This window comes from Carcharodon carcharias, chromosome 16, assembly GCF_017639515.1.
Source record: "Carcharodon carcharias isolate sCarCar2 chromosome 16, sCarCar2.pri, whole genome shotgun sequence".
Taxonomy (NCBI): Eukaryota; Metazoa; Chordata; class Chondrichthyes; order Lamniformes; family Lamnidae; genus Carcharodon; species Carcharodon carcharias.
Window position 1 is genome coordinate 51685558 of NC_054482.1, and position 16934 is coordinate 51702491.

General features: G+C 43.6%; 1 protein-coding gene across 1 annotated transcript in view; it reads left to right on the forward strand.

Moving 5' to 3' along the window:
* The first annotated feature begins 1809 nt into the window (after nucleotides 1-1809).
* Nucleotides 1810-16934, forward strand: part of LOC121289280 (phosphodiesterase 4D interacting protein) — a 288682-nt gene continuing 273557 nt past the window's right edge. The window contains exon 1 of the mRNA XM_041208572.1: nucleotides 1810-1952. Coding sequence (XP_041064506.1) covers nucleotides 1812-1952 — 141 coding nt within the window. The 5' untranslated portion in view covers nucleotides 1810-1811. The remainder of the gene's footprint in view (nucleotides 1953-16934) is intronic.

A 16934-nucleotide genomic window follows, 5' to 3' on the forward strand; every position in this document is an offset into this window, starting at 1 on the left:
CAAACGTTCACCCCCTCCGCCACCGACACATAGTGGCAGCAGCGTGTACCATCCACAAGATGCACTGCAGGAACTCACTAAGGCCCCTTAGATGGACCATCCAAACCCACAACAGCTACCATTTAGAAAGACAAGGGCAGCAGATAGATGGGAACACCACCACCTAGAAATTCTCCTCCAAGCCACTCACCATCCTAACTTGGAAATATATCACCGTTCCTTCACTGTCACTGGGTCAAAATCCTGGAACTCCCTCCCTAACAGCACTGTGGGTGTACCTACACCATATGGACTGCATGGGTTCAAGAAAGCAGTTCACCATAACCTCAAGGGCAACTAGAGATGGGCAATAAATGCTGGACTAGCCAGCAATGCTCACATCCCATGAAACAATAACAAAGTAACATTAACATATATCACCATTTTTTTAAATTCATTTGCGGGATGTGCCCTTGAAAAGGTGGTGGTGAGCCGCCTTCTTGAACCACTACAGTCTATGTGGTGTAGATACACCCACAGTGCTGTTAGGGAGGGAGTTCCAGGATTTTGACCCAGCAACTGTGAAGGAACGGCGATATATTTCCAAGTCAGGATGGTGAGCAGTTTGGAGGGAAATTTCCAGGTGGTGGTGTTCCCATGTATCTGCTGCCGTTGTCTTTCTAGATGGTAGTGGTCATGGGTTTGGAAGGTTCTGCTTAAGGAGCCTTGGTGAGCTTCTGCAGTTCAAACCTAACACTTATAAGTATCAAAGCTGCACAGAAATCATCATAACTTTACTATCATTTTTCTTTCTACCTATTGATATAAGTTGAAATTGTGCCTGTTGATAACATCAGGAGAAGCAATTAGAATGAGTTATTCAGTCTTAGCATCAGTCAATCAGTTTTCAAAAGCAGCTGGGCCATAGTTGTCACAGGACCTCGCACTCTCCCTACTGCCAACTTTTGCATCCTAGTCTTTCTATGCACTTGAAATAATTAAATCACTGAAGCAATTTGGGTTAATAACTATCTTTCTCAATGTTAATTTAGCTCCATATGATTGGTTTGTAGTATCTCCTGGCAAGTTATGGTGTTATAAACAGTGTTTTTGAAACAAATTTATTAAAAACATAAAAACTTTCCATTCAGAGCTTTTCCCTTTTCTGATGAAAGGTCCTCAACCTGAAATATTAACTCTTTCTCTCTCCAAATATGCTGCCTGACCAGTTTTGCATTTACTTCATTTTCTGTTTTTGTTTAATATTTTCAACATCTGCACTATTTTGCTTTTGTAGTCAGTCTAAAATGAATTCTTCATAATTGTTTTACTTAAAGGATTCAAATGACATAACCCCTTGTTTAAAATTAAGAATCTGCATTAAATTTGGACACGGTTGTAAAATGTATTTATCACAATGTCTTTTTCTAAAACCCTTTAAGCAGTTCAAAAACATGCTTGATTTGAAATACTTGTGGGTAAGGAGAAGGAGACAAGCAGGCACCTGCCAATGTGAAACTAATAAGATGATGTGAAGTTAGTGAAGGCCTCTCACTGGTAATGGGATCAATTTACATCAGTTGTGCCACTTGTCATGCAGTATGCTGCCTGTTCAAGATTCCTGTCATTCCCCTTTGAGATAAAAAAAACATTTGGCCTTCCCTATACCCTAACGTGAGCTGCGATGGCACATTGACTGTGTGCCGAGAGAGTCCTCACAGCTTTCACGATGTTTCGCTGATTTTACTTCTAGTCTGTTTTGAGATGTTACTACACTGAGTGCTGTTGCCCCACCCCCCCCCCACCCCCACCCCCCACCCTTGTCACCTGCCATGTCTAATGGTTACCGTACTCTTTCCCAGCATCTAAATGACTTGAAAAAAGAAAACTTCAGTCTCAAGCTCAGGATCTATTTCCTGGAGGAGCGAATACAACAGAAATATGAAGACAGCAGCGAGGACATCTACAAGAAGGTAGGAAATGTTATCATTTTGTCTGTGTGAGCAAAGCATTAAAAAGGTATTCAAGATCTCAAACTACAATATTTCTAGGGCAATTTGTAGGAAAATGAACAAGCATTGCCAGGAAGAGGTAAGATATAGGTTCAAACTTTGATACCTACTCCAACTCATTATTTTCTTATATCAACTATGCCATCAAAAGATGAGTATCAAGCATGTGTCATGTCAGTGTCATGCCACAGGGAAGAAAGTTATCCCAGATTGCTAATTTGCAACATATCAACATAGTAAAGAGTGAAACTGGAGAGAGATGGGTGACACTCATTGGCCTGAGGTTATCCAGAAAAATTTAGAAGAGGGAAAAGGAAGAAAATGAAGAATCAGAGGAAAGGGGGTTGCATAGTATAAATAGTTGCATCAATAAATTGGTGATGTTTATGCTATGCAGACATTACTTGTGTCCAAATTATGTAATTAATGTGCCTCAAACTGAAGTTACCCCAGCAAACTTCAATTTCGGTTGTTCTTTTTGGAGATAATGGCCATAAATCATCTACAACAATTTTGTAGGAGTTGGAGTGTAGTTTTGCACTATAGGGAATTGAGATAAAACAAATCTGACTTCTTGTGCATCTCTCACTCCCTTCACTCTACCGTGCCTTCAGTCGTATAGGTCCTAAGTTCTGGAATTCCCTCTTTAAACCTTGCCACCGTTCTTTAATACCACCTCAAAGCTTACTTCTTTAACAAAGCTTTTATTCACTCTTGCTAATATTGCTTTCTTTTGCTTTTTCTTTGATCACCCTTGTGTAAACTGCCTTGGGATTTTTTCCTACTGTAAAGGCATCATATAGATGGAAGTTGTTGTTAATCCCCTCTTTTTATGCACTTTTCCTATAAAGCTCACTGTGGAGCACACATCTGTGCTCAACACAGAGAATTGATATCAAACATTCTCTTTATTTTCCTACATATACTGTCATTGTAAATCTGAGCATTTCTCATTTCTATTGTAATCTGGTTTCCGAGCAAAATGCTGCTAATGGATCATATAAAATATAATCTTTAACATGTACTTTAAATGGTTCCTAAGCATTATTGTTGACAATGGTTAGCTTTTAAAAGGTTTCTTCAATTCTGACTCCACTGGGCTATATTAGAAATTAGGGTCAGATCCAAGTTCTTCCCTAAACACCTCCTCCTCCTTAAAATCGACCTCTTTGACCAAGTTTTTGGGCACTCTTCCTAATATCCTGTTTTTTGGCTCAGCATCGTTCTTTTCAAGTACGCTCTGACTGACTAATTGTAATTGTCCACTGATCAGGTTCTACCAGGTGGGTAGGGTTAAAACCAATGCCAATGATTCCTATGCTTTTGATTATTTATTTATATCACCTAATCAAGTTGCCAGTAGGTGCTGATAAAACCTATATTTTTGCATTTTAAAACATAAGATATTCTTGAAGTGTTTTGGCAGCCCAACTCCAACTACATAGTAAATCCATGCTCCATCTATGTTAAAGTGAGAGGCTTGTTATAGGTATGGTGTTTTACATGGTTATGAGAGAATTATAAAACATAAATCACAGAATTTAAGCAAGGTGACACTTGTTACAGGCAGTATGTGTTGCATGGCTTCTTGGCAGTCATAGGTAATGTCTTCTGTTAGAATATACAGTGAAGAACAAGTTATACAGTTAGCGTGCTTTGTTACATCTAAGCATTTGAATTGGACCTACCCCACCCCAAAATGATTACTTATCTTGCCAGGGTCCCATTACGACAGTGTTGCCATTCCCTCCAGCTTCAAGTGCGAGTTAGAGTTAGACCATGTAAATGAGGCCCATAAGGCCAGAATTAAAAGATAAGGCATGAGTTGCAAATCTGCAGAACTTACTAATAGATTTGCACCACTCCTTAATTTGCTTACCACAAGTGGCATCTCACCTGGCCCCCCAATTACTTTTAAGTACCTACACCCTTGACTCCTGCCATGTTTTAAAAATTGGTCTTGTGTATCAGTTGTAATAGTTTTATGACTTAGTTCCATTTTTGTTCTGTTCCTTTGACTATTCATTCATTTTCGACAGTGGTTAAGTGGTCTAGATGTCAATATGCCTATTCGTTTAGTAGCTATGCATGAACCAGTTCATAGGCATGGGTTTCCAATTCCCAGTGGTGTGGAGGCTACATATGTAAATCTCTGGCTATGTGGAGATGATTGTAATTGTGTCAGGTCCCTTGCAACCTGTGGAGATTCTGGGACTATTTAAACCCTACTAGTCAGATGGGCAGATAAAATGCCCCAGGTTACTTACTCACTGGAGGGCTGCTTGGATTTCTCTATGTCTGATTTTAACCTGCTCCTCTCAGCAGGAGGTAAAGGCATCCACCTGAAACCATTTGGGTCTTAACTGACATGTTCAGAACAGGGTCCGATGATTATGAATCTAATTCCAATAGCAGGAATTCGAGCAGGCCTAAGGAGGCTGGAGATGTGAAGAGACCCTGTAAGGTTGCTTACTTTCCTTTGTCGAGGCCAGGAGGAGCTTCTCTGTGCCTCACAGGAAAGGTTAGGACTCTGACCTATTCTGGACTCTTCTCCCCATGGCATGCACCCTAGCCCCCACCACATTCCCTCCTGTGAAATCCTCTTAGAACCTCTTCCTCACATTTATCTGCATGCCAACTTTTGTGAGGTCAGAAACAACTCTCTGCCCAGAACAGATGGAAAGTGGAAGATCAGCATAATAATGAGACCCAGCTGTTAAAATTGCCATGGCTTCATATTGCCACCAGGTGGGTCAGAAACTAACTTCCGTGGTTTCTCATAGGAAACCCACTGTGAGTTAAATTCCCTCCTGTCTGCTTTGCACACAAGTTTCATTGACTCAGACCCAAATTAGTCTAAGCACTCCCCATCTTGGCAAATAATTAAAAAATATTGCCAGCCTATTAAGTGTTTGTCACATTGTTTGTTAGGTTATGTGTCAAGCTCCTCCTTATTCAACGGGGTAAAGGTTAAAAACCAAACAACGATGTTAATGGAGGGGGTTGGGTAGTGTTGGATCATTTTATAAGAGAAAAGTCACAGTATGCACACTGTCTCATAAGGTATTAGGAGTCATAAAGGTATTGCAACTATTATGGTATATTGTTTTCGTTAGTTGTTTTATATATTAAAACTGAGAATGTACACTTGATCATTTATAAGAATTTTTTATGAAGGTAGTTTATTTTTTGTAACTGCCACAAATAGGCTGTGAATCCAGGTGGTTTATTTTCAGTGGGTATAGCGTGGGGGCACACTGGGCTGCTTCAATATTTTGTCACTATCTCCCAAGTGAAAAATTATTGTGTTATTGAATAGCCTGAACGCATGTGATGCAGGTATGTGTTTAAATTGAATGAATGTCCAATACACTTTTCTCAGTCAGAAGGTTGTCAGTTTGATCCTATGTTACTGGAATGAATAATCTTGGCTGACTTATTAATGCAACATTTAAACAAAGGGTTACATCAAGAGTGTGCTTGCATTTTTGGTGCTCATGAATAAAGGAAGAAGTTAAAACAGTTTCCCATATCCTCAAGATGTTATAACAACTTTACAACAAATTAACTACTTTCAAAGTGCAATCTCTGTCACCATGTAAGCAGATATGGCAGCCAATTTGCATATAGCAAGAGCCTACAGCAACAGATGACATGAGTGATCAGTCAATTTGTTTTAGTTAGCATTGGTTGAAGGAGCAATGTTGGCCCTCCTATTCTTCACCATGTCATTTATTCTGTTATTGCTATTAAAGTTTTCTAATCAATTTTCATCCCAATCAAAGAAAACATGAAAACTCAAATTACAATCACATTTCCTGCACCCTTGTCCTGCTCCTTTAATTCAGGACTTGGGGAAAAGACATCAACCCTACTTTGGACCCTACACCATAGTCTCCATTCATTAATATGTGACACATTGGTACATCAGGTTGGTTTCACAACGTATATCATGATAAAACAGGAACTTACACCCCAAATGCTGCAGGTTTACAATTTCAGTACCAATTTCTCCACAGTAGAAGAAACAGTCAGAAATACAATCACCGTAGATACTGTTTGTGCATGTCCTAGTGACTGCTTTAGATATTATTTAGGCTGAAACCTTAATGCAGGTCACCTGTTTGCACCTTTTGGAGTAAAGAATGATCAGTGGTCTATTCATGATGGGATAGGTGGGAGAAAAATGTAATATGGGTAAAAGATCCTCAATAAAGTTCCCTTAAAAATCACCCTAAAGACTCTTTGCTACCTTGTCTTTGGTTTCCTCTCCCTCACACCATCCCCCCATAACTTCTTTCTCACCCTGGTCTGTGGCTACCCTTTTCCTCATTAAGCACTGTGATGCATTTCAGTTATATGAGAAGCATGATCCAGTTACCAGTTGTTCTTAATATACTAGAGTAGGCAATCAGGCAGCCTGATCACAGACCTCCACCTTCTGCCTCATTGAAGAGGCTCCTTGTAGTGTAGAAGGAAAAACAAATGATGCTTCTCCCTGGTAATTAATTAATTACTCAATATAAAAATATGTTACTTTCTTTATAATACTTTGGAGGAGGAGGGTGGACTCACCTTAGAACTTTTTTCTTCTGTCAAAAACCACAGGATAATCAGTAGATATGTGAAAATTCAAAATATGTGATGTTTATTGTCAATGGACTCATGCTGGTAGCCAGTAGTAGGGATATAATAGAACTCAGTACCCCTGGACTGGGAAGGAGAAAAATCAGCCAGGGTCACAGTTATCTGCCAGGCAAAGGCAGCAATTGTAATGCCTTCATTTGTAGAATATCCTATCAACATTCACCTATGAAAATCACTTGAATGAAGTACTAGAAGGCTGCCAGCATTTATAAGGTCATACTCCAGCTTGAATCAATGCTCTTAGAAGTTATGTGCGTGAAGAAAAAGACTAGACAGAAAGTCTCCTACTTTACAACAGTGACTATGCTTCAAAGGAACTATTTGGCTGTAAAGTGCTTTGAGACATCCTGAAGTCATGAAAGGCACTATATAAATACAAGTTCTTTCCTCCTTTCTCCTTTCTCATTAAGTGCTGCGGGAAGAGTATTTCCCTCCTGCACACCTCCTGCGTGAGCAGTGAGTATGATGAATGTGGTAACAGGTTCATTACTGACCTGCTACAAAATCTGCCTCATACTCAGGAGCTGCCAGCCAATGGGAGAGCCATGCACCATGTTCATGCAAAGTTGGGTTTATTCTTGGAGCTGTTGTCAAGGGGATAACAAACCTAAATATAGAAGCTGATCGCTGGCTTCAATCCCTGAAACAAATTATCTGTGAGAGTTTGGACTAACAACGGGGCTCAGTCACTATTCACTGCTCAGGAATAAGTAAAAGCAGGGTGCTAATAAATTCAAGAGCTCTACTAGTGATTGTATGTACAGTCTGCCTCTGATAATTGAATGTCATTTTCAAATGCAAAAGTTTGAATTAGTAATTTGGGTTAGCTAACATAATTAAAATGGCAACATTGAAAAGTGTGCAAAATAAAAATCCAGAAATTGAAGTTAGCCAAACTGTGAAGAAAGAAGAGTAGACTGTAATACATTTCTTTTATAATCTCTACCACGTATTCAACATCAACCTCTCATGTTTCTATTTGCTTGACAGAAGATTAACATGTGGCGCACCATATTAATTTGAAATGGACCAGGAAGCTGAGAGCCATGGTTTAGGCTGCCCAGCAATTTTGGTGGCCCAGTGTGGCAAGGGACAGGAGGCATGCATGTCAGAGCCCAAGGGTGGAATCGTCCCAGATTTGCACTAAGTACAGTAGCGGATGAGACAAAGGACATTTGACTCGCCAGACACAATGGCGGCTTTTCACATCATATCTAATTCCCGGCACGTCCTGCCAGATTAATAATGTATTCCCAGGAAACATGCCGGAGGTGAGGCAGCCTCTGATTGTCTGCCCTGCTGTCACCTCAGGCTGTCGGTATTCCGGGTACCACCTCAGGCCGTCGGTATTCCGGGTGTCATATTTAAAGAGTGCCCCTGCACAGAGCTAGCACTTGCTAAGGGATGGGAAGCTGCTGCAAAATCATGGCTGCCAAAGGGAGGAAACATGCTGCCCCCAAACTCAGTGACACCTCCCTCGGGCACCTACTGGACACAGTGGAGACCCGCCATGAAGTCTGGGCAAAGACCAGCAAGCAAGGTCACCAATCCAGCATGGGGGGCAGTGGCAGCGGTGGTCAGCGCCAATGCCCTGCAAAAGAAGACAGCCACCTGGTGCCGAAATAGAATGATCTCCTCTATGCCGCCAGGATAAGTCACTCTTCTCATCACTCTCTACTCACACACTCACAAACCCAACATACAGCAATCTCGCTCACTGCCAGTTCAAGGGCCATGATCATTCACTCTCTCACACACACCTTCATCTGCCCTGCAGATCATGTCCTCATCTTGTCCATGGCACCACTCATCAACCACACATGCCTGGCATCCTTCTGACCTGGCCTGGCAGGTGTCCTGCTGGCACACAACAAAAGGGAGAGGTCGTAGACTGGTGGAGGAATGCCTGGCACCAAGGTCCTCACAGACTTTGAAGTTAGAGTCAACAGTCTGAACCATTCCTGTATTGACGGTGAGATTGGCGGTGCTCAACCAAGTGAGGATCCAGCAGTGCAACATCCATTAGTCAATCATGCCATGTCCTGTTTCACTGGCCACTGCCATGAACTAATTATCTCTCCTTGCTTTTGCAGGCACATCTGGGAAATAGCCGAGGGGTCCATAAGCCAGCTCCTCATCTTAAGCCCTGCAGACACCTCAGAAGAAGAATCTGATGACACCCTAATTGAAGGCCCATCACAGCGCTCACCCACACCCTCCACCAGCGCAGAGATACACACCTTGGTGGGACCTAGTTCTGGAGTAGCCTTGGGGTCACAATTTGTTGAGCACATCACACTGTCTGATCCACAGCAGGTGGAGGCAGGGACTTCCCAGCTTTCCAGCACTCAGAGGACAGCTGGAGGCCCAAAATCTGCTGAGTCCGAGTCAGATGAGGTGCCTCTGGACTTGGTCAGACATCAATTGCTGAAGCTAGCAAAGGCAAGCTCAGGAACATCAGGAAGGGATGTCCACTGCACTCCTCAGATTGCAAGGCACAATGGAGGAGTCCATCCACCTTTAAGTCTGTGGTTATAGTGCCAGCATACCAACGCACTGAGGTTAACACTGGTAGGATAGCAGCCACCACGGAGACCTTGGTCCAGGATATTGGTCCCATGCTGCTATGCAGGCCGAACTCCATCCCTGACGCCATAGTTAGCCTCCAACAATGTCAATGAAAGAGGCGCAGGGCAGTTCGATCTCACTCCAGCTTCCCCTTCTCCTCAAGGAGTCAATCAGGCCCTTGAGCACCCATAGAGTGGAGGATTTGGCCCATCCAAATTCCCTTTTCCTGTGACCCCTGCAGCTCCAGCTTCACAGGTCAAGGCGGGTGCCACTGCCACACAGCAGGGGGCCAAAAGGAAGCAGGGGCCATCCCCGCAGTGTACGCCCACCAAGGTCATCACAGACAGGGCGTAGCAGTCAGCACCCAACTGCCTCCATCTCTGCTGTGGATGTTGGTTGAGCACCAAGATATAGCGGCAGGGTTAGGAAAGTTAAGAAGATGTGGTTGCACAGCCTAGCACAGGTGTTAATTACTTGTACATAGTATTCACTATTGTCAATAAACTCCCAAGAATGTCTCCTTCCCATGACTCCTTCTTATGATGAGCAGTGTGCAGTGTTTGTGCCACTCAGATGTGAAACCTTGTTCCTGTACCAGATAACGGCAGGTGTCCTCAGTCCAGAGCCTCTTCCCTGTGCAGTGTGTAACCTTCAGACCAAAGTGATAGTCTGGCCTCACGCTCATTGGATACATTAGTGATGCCTGTACCTCGATGGTGCTTGTTAGTGCTGCCAGAATGTGGTGGGCAGATGTCATAGAGTTCTGTCATTCTCTGTGTGCTCTCAGCATTTTTGTGTTGGGGTTGACCCCCCCATCTTTTCAGCATCCGTGTCCGGTGATGGTGTGCTGCTGAAGGGGTCCAGTGCTGAAGGTGGACAAAGGATCAGGTGCATTTAAAGTTTCACAGCTGTGTCTCCATGATATGACCCTGATCACAGAGCTCAAGCGAGCTGCCCTCGGCCAGGCAGGAGTCAGACATTCACAGAAGTAACGTGAAGATCTATGGAGTGTCCTCACTGCATGTCGTCATTGTCATCCTGGAATTTAGTGACTATTAGGGCCTCTGCTGCGTCTCCATGACATGAGCCTGAGCTCTGAGGGTATGTGCGCTACCATCAGCCACACAGGAGTTAAATGTTCACAGATGCAAGGTGAGGATGGCAGGACTGTCCTCACTGCATCTCATCATCATCCTCCACAAATCTTATGGCTATGAGAGCCTCACAAGCGTGCCTGCCTCATCTGGCCAGTGCGATGGCCTCATCACCAGCACACTCGCCTTCAAGGACCTCATCACCCTCATCCCCTTCAACGTCCTCTTCATCAGAGGAGACATACAGCTCTTCCATCTCCTCCTCAGCCAGGTCCTCCCCCAGTTGCAGTGCTAGGTGGTGTAGTGCACAGCAAGCTAAGATGATGCACAACATCCTCGGTGGACTGCACTGGACCAGTCAAGGAACTGGAACTTCATTTTCAAAATGCCTATCAGTGCTCAGGCTCATGTCATGGAGACGCAGCAGAGGCCCTAATAGTGACCAAATTCCTGGAAAACGATGATGACGTGCAGTGAGGACACGCCATAGATCTTCACGTTGCTTCTGTGAATGTCTGACTCCTGCCTGGCCGAGGGCAGCTCACTTGAGCTCTGTGATCAGGGTCATATCATGGAGACGCAGCTGTGAAACTTTAAATGCACCTGATCCTTTGTCCACCTTCAGCACCAGACCCCTTCAGCAGCACACCATCACTGGACACGGATGCTGAAAAGATGGGGGGGGCCAACCCCAACACAAAAATGCTGAGAGCACACAGAGAGAATGACAGAACTCTATGACATCTGCCCACAACATTCTGGCAGCCGAGTCTGTGTCACAACATGAGCTTGTTATACTGTCACTCTGCTGCAGTCTGAAGCAGCCATACGGGCCACGTCCTCTGGGAGTAGCTCTTGTCCTCAAGGAGCCAACCCTGTAATATCGGTGCACCTTGGAAGATGTCAGGTACCTGAGATCTGCTAAGGATGTAGGAGACGTGGATGCTCCCTGGAAATCGCAGGCAGACCTGTAGGATGTATTTATGGTGGTCTACACCAACTGAACATTCAGCGAGTGGAAGCCCTTGCTGTTGACGTAGCTGACTGCTGTTGCCACGGAGATCTAAGTGCCACATGGGTGCAGTCAATGGCACCCTGCACTTGTGGAAAACCAGAGATTGCCGCAAATCCCAGTGCTATTGCTTCCTGGCTTTCCTGCTCCCAGCTGAAATACACAAAGTTCTGTGCCTTCATGAAGATGCCGCCCCATGACCTCCTGGATACACTTGTGCATGGAGGCTTGCAGGATCCCACACTGTGCAGCACTGGAAGGAACCACTGGTGTAGAAATTGAGCACCACAGTCACTTTCACTTCCACAGGCAGTGGATGTCCTCCATGTCCCCGTGACGCCAAATCCTGCAGCAGGTGGCATATGTGACCGACTAGTACCCTAGGCATGTGCAGCCTTCGGTGACACTAGTTGTCACTCGTCTGCAGGAATGACAGGTGCTGTCTCTGGACCTTGGGTCTAGCATGTTGCCTACGAGCAACGGCTCTCTGTGGATCTTCAGATGCATGCGCAGCAGGCCCTTCCACCCCTTCATCTTGAGGCAGGTGTTCTCCCTTTGCCAAGCCAGGCTCGTCCATGCACTCTCCTTCTTCTCTGCTCCCTGTAAGCCATGAGGCAGAATGTTAAATCATCAGGCTCCTTGATCCTGATGTTCGCCTCCTGCAGGATCAAAGAGAGAACGCATGGGTTAGCATAGGTGGCCTCTCTTGGTTAAGTCTGAAGGTACCTTCACGCATGCAGGTGAGTGCTGGCCACTACTTGGATGGCCAGTGTGTAGTGCACTTCTTGGCTGTCCGAAACCCCACCCACCTCTGCCCCACTCCACTTAACCAAATGGCAACAGCTTCGGCCACTGGACTGCATGCTGTGCTCTCAGCTCAGGCGCAGGCATTCTTCTAACCTGCACTGCAAGGCTGCACTGTTAGCTGGAACGATGATGGAAACTGGTCCAAACCTTAATAAAGACATTGCAAGGGTCTCTGAGCGCCTCCACCAGTTACTGCACCATAGCCTCCTTTCACAAGGGGATTTTATAACTTGCCCAGCCGGCCAATTGCTCTGCTGCCTCCAAAATTGCATATTAATTTGCAGTCTGCGCCGTAGGGGTAAAAAGTTCTGGAGTATTTGGTGGCACTTTCATGCTTTTGCGTTGCTTGAGTGGGCAGAAAACCTTTGGACACCTGACTCCGAGCATGTCAATGGAGCTGCAGCTGAATGGCCTCAGCTGTGGAAAAATGCTCACTTTTGACAAGCTTTTCCAAGTGCGAGGCTGCCCTCTTCACTCCTACCCTCCTCCCCCCCAACATAGCACTCCCCATGTCACCGCCCAGCATGTGCTTGTGTTCTTCCTTCAGTCTGTGCTGCCTTGACCCCCATCCCGCCCACCCTGACCCACACTGCAGCCCTTCCTCTGCACTGCACTGAAAGCCAGCCGGGAAAAAGCAACTTGCCTGTGCCCCCACTGAATCTGCAGTACCTGTTCTTTGATGTTCTGCGGGCGATGCTTGCAAATGCTGTGCAAGATTGTGTGTATTTACCAGCGGGTTCCTCTAGAACTTCAGGTCACCAGGTGAACATTGCTTATGTACAGTTGCATTCAGACCAATGTGCCCAGATGACGCATTTTGGAGGGATGATTCCGGCGAGCAGGGCTTATAATTAGATGCAAATGTATTAAAATGGCCCTCCCGACATGTGGTGGTGGGAAACATGGCCCGCCATTGACTGGTGGAGCAGACGATCGCAAGCTGGTTTCACAACGGCATGAAACCAGTTTTTGGCCTTGTCGCCATATTGTCATCCCCTCGCCCACCATGACACCCGACGAAAATTCCGGCCCAAGGCTTTCCTACATGATTGATAATAAATATACTGCTTACGTTCAACAGCAAAAAAAATGTAATCTTAAAAATAGCTGCAGTGACAGCGCAGTGAGTTCGGCTTACGAGTTGCCAAGTAAGTTCTAAGTAGAATCCTGGGCATATGGGCGGTTGTTGAACAAGCTGATTTCAAGAAGGATGGCAGAGGTAATTCCTGGATTTGCAAAAGATTTTGAAATCTCCATTGTGCTCATTATGGTCATTTTCTAACACAAGGGATATTTGTGAAGGATTGTCAGGATGTCTAGAATTCTGTCTACTTCAAGGAAATTTTCTTCACCAAGCCCAACCAAAGTCTACAACCCGAAGATGGGGATTATACAGCAAGTCTGTCTAGGGGTAACTGAGATCAGTTATGCAGTTGGGCAGTAAAATAAAATTTACACTGTCAACAATTGTTAGTGACTTGGACAATATTTGGGTTATCACCATCCCAATTTTCATGAGGTTTCAAGGGTTTGGCACTTAAATTCTTCATTGAACACAATAACCCAAGAATAACCTGACTGCACAACTATTCACCCATAAATGTTAGTTTTTTTTTCAGATTTCAAACCAAGCACATATTCTTATACGAGCATAACAAAGCAAGTTGGAGTTTTCCAAATTTCGCTGCAGTTTTTATTTAACCTTGTTGGTAAGGTATCTGACTATTGGGGTGCAGGTCTTGGTACAAATCTCAGCTTCACCTTGTGAACTTGGTTCTACCAACAATCTCCCAACCCCCACCACCCCCACAGCAGCCCCCCTCCACCACATCCTTCCCCACGTCGCATAGTAAAGTCAGAAGGACTGGGTATAGGGATAGAGAAAATAACTTTCCCTAGGGCTGTGTCACACTTCACAAAATGTCAGCCAGACTACAAGTATATAAGATAGCATTAAAAGCAACAACGGAGTAAGTCTAAATGAGAGAACAAAAGTCTGAGTAAAAAAGTGTACAGAGAACTTGTGGTAGTTTGATGTGTAATATACCTTTAAGAAGAATGTTATAATGGAAGATCACATGATCTTAGTATCCAATAGCAGAGTAGCGTGGGCTACCTCTGTAGTTAGTAGTCTGTAGTCAGTAGTTAATAGTTTGCACAGTGTAGAGGTAGAGTTTGAAATGTAAGCACATGTTTAATTACTGCTGAGAACCTTTGTAACTAAACACAGAGTTTCCTATGAAGTGTTTGCTACTCAAATTTATCAGTAGTACTAACCCCTTACAACAAGCATGCAAATATAATCCAACAGAACTGTAATAAAAAATGATGTAAATGCACTGAAGGCCCACCATGTGAAAGAGAATGAAAGGTTAATGTTTTGAGTGTGCCCTTTTTATCTGGAATTTCTGTGGGGATTCTTTCAGTCGTCTGCTGTAACTTGGGCATAAAATCAGGAAAAACAGTATATTTTTACACCATGTCCCCTTGATTTTCCACCAACCCCAACAAAATTAAGAGTAGAAGGAGCACCGTAGAAATACTATTCTCAAAGCATTAAATAAGACCCCCTTGGTTTTTGACACTCCAGTACTGTACTGGGGGAGCGTTGTATTGTTGTAGATGCTATCTTTCAGGTGAAAAGTTAAACCCATGCCCTCTTCCACTCTCAAGTGGACATAAAAAATTGCATGGCATTATTGAAAGAAGAGCAGGAAAGTTTTTCTGTGAAAAGTGCCCCAGGATAGAATCATAGAATTTTACAGAGCGGGAGGAGGTCATTTGACCCATCAAGTCTGCACCACTTCTTTGAAAGAGCTGTCCTGTTTAGTCCCACATCTAGCTTTATTCCCACAATGCTATAAATTAAGTACATGTTCAATTGCCTTTTAAAAGTTCCTGTGGAATCTGATTCCATCACCTTTTCAGTAGTGTGTTCTAAATCTTAACAACCCAATGTATGAAGAAATTTCTCCTCTTGTCCCCCCACTAGTTCTTTTGCCAATTGTTTTAAATCTATGACCTCTGGTTACCAACCCACTTGTCAGAAGAAATAATTTCTCCATATTTGCTCCATCAAACTCCCTCATAATTCTGAGTAACTCTATTAGGCCTCCCCTTAGTCTCCTCTGCTCTAAGGAGAATGATCCCAGGTTCTCCAAACTCTCCACATACTGAACTCCCTCATCCCTGCTGTCATCCTGGTAACCTTCCTCTGTACCTTCTCCAGGGCCTTTGCTTTCTTCCTAAAGTGCGATGTTCAGAATTATACGCAATGCTCCACCTGAGGCCTAACCAGTGATTTGTAAAATTATACCATGACTTTTTTGCTTATATTCAATCACAATTTGTCCAAGAACAGGAGTTGTCTGAAAAACGAGCATTTTTATAATGTGCCATCCATCAATTTTACAGCAATTGCAAAAAAATAACAATTGCCTTATTTGGCTAGGCATTGCATTGGTTCAGTGTGGAGCCTGATTAGTTTTCAGCTTTGCTGCTTCATGTGCCAGTCTATTTCCACATTCCGAGCAACCCTTGACCTGGCCTGACCCAAATTGCCCATAGCCCAACCCAAAATGTGGCAAGATCTGAAATTCGGCATGGCCTCAGTCCCAAAGTTGCCAGTTTTGAAACATTGTACCTGTATCCTATTTACAAAACTAAAAATCCCATATGCCTTCTTAACTGCCTCCTTCATAGATTTGTGAATATGCACCCCCAGGTGCCTCTGTTCTTGCACCCGCTTCAAAGTAGTACCATTTAGATTATACTGCCTTTTCATGTTGTTTCTCCCAAAATGCATCATTTCACATCTATCTGCATTACCATATGTCTGCACATTTCACCAGTCTTTCTGCATCCTTGCAGTCTGCTATCATCCTCATTATTTACTATATTGCCAAGCTTTGTGTTGTCTGTAAATTTCAACTTTGTACTCTCCACACCCAAGTCAAGGTTATATATAACAAGAAAAGCAGTGGTCTTAACATCAACCCCTTGGTGACCCCACTGCATACTGCTCTCCAGTCAGAGAAACATTCATTCAACACTACTCTCCACCTCCCATCCCTTAGCCAATTTCATACCCAAGTTAGCACCAAACCTTTAATGCCATGTCCTTTTATTTTCTGAATAAGTCTGTTATGAGGCACTTTATCAAATGCTTTTGAAAGTCCATGTACACATCTACTGTACTACCTTCATCAACCCTCTCTGTTACTTCACAAGAACTTAATCAGGTTAGTCAGATATGATTTGCCTTTAACAAACTATGCTGACTGTCACTAATAATCCATGCCTCTCCAAGTGAAAATTAATGTTGTCCTTGTAGTTTTGTCCAGTAGTTTTCCCACAAGCTTTAATCTTCAACCAACATCTCTAAGACAGTTAATCTGGTCATTTATCTTATTGTTGTTTATGGGAATTGACTGTTCAGAAAGTGGCTTTCCCGTTTCCAACATTACAATGGTGTCCTCACATAATTGGATGTAAAGTGCTTTGAGATGTCCTGAAGTTATGAAAGGTGTGATTAAAAATGCAAATAATTTTTTCTCTCTTTATAAGGTTGAATTTTTATTTTCATATCTGTCACCTTCCATTCATAACAATTTTGTCCCAGGTCATTAATAGAGCAACAGATTTGATGCAGTGCATCAACCTGCAACATATGTTCTATGCTTACTGGGCAAATCACAGTTTGTGTTTAAAAAAATCCCAGAGGCAGTGAAAGTACCATGTTCTGAGCAGATCTGAGCTGCAGCAAATCATTAGCCTGAATCATTGTCAAAGCTGTGACACTCACCAAGTCATCTG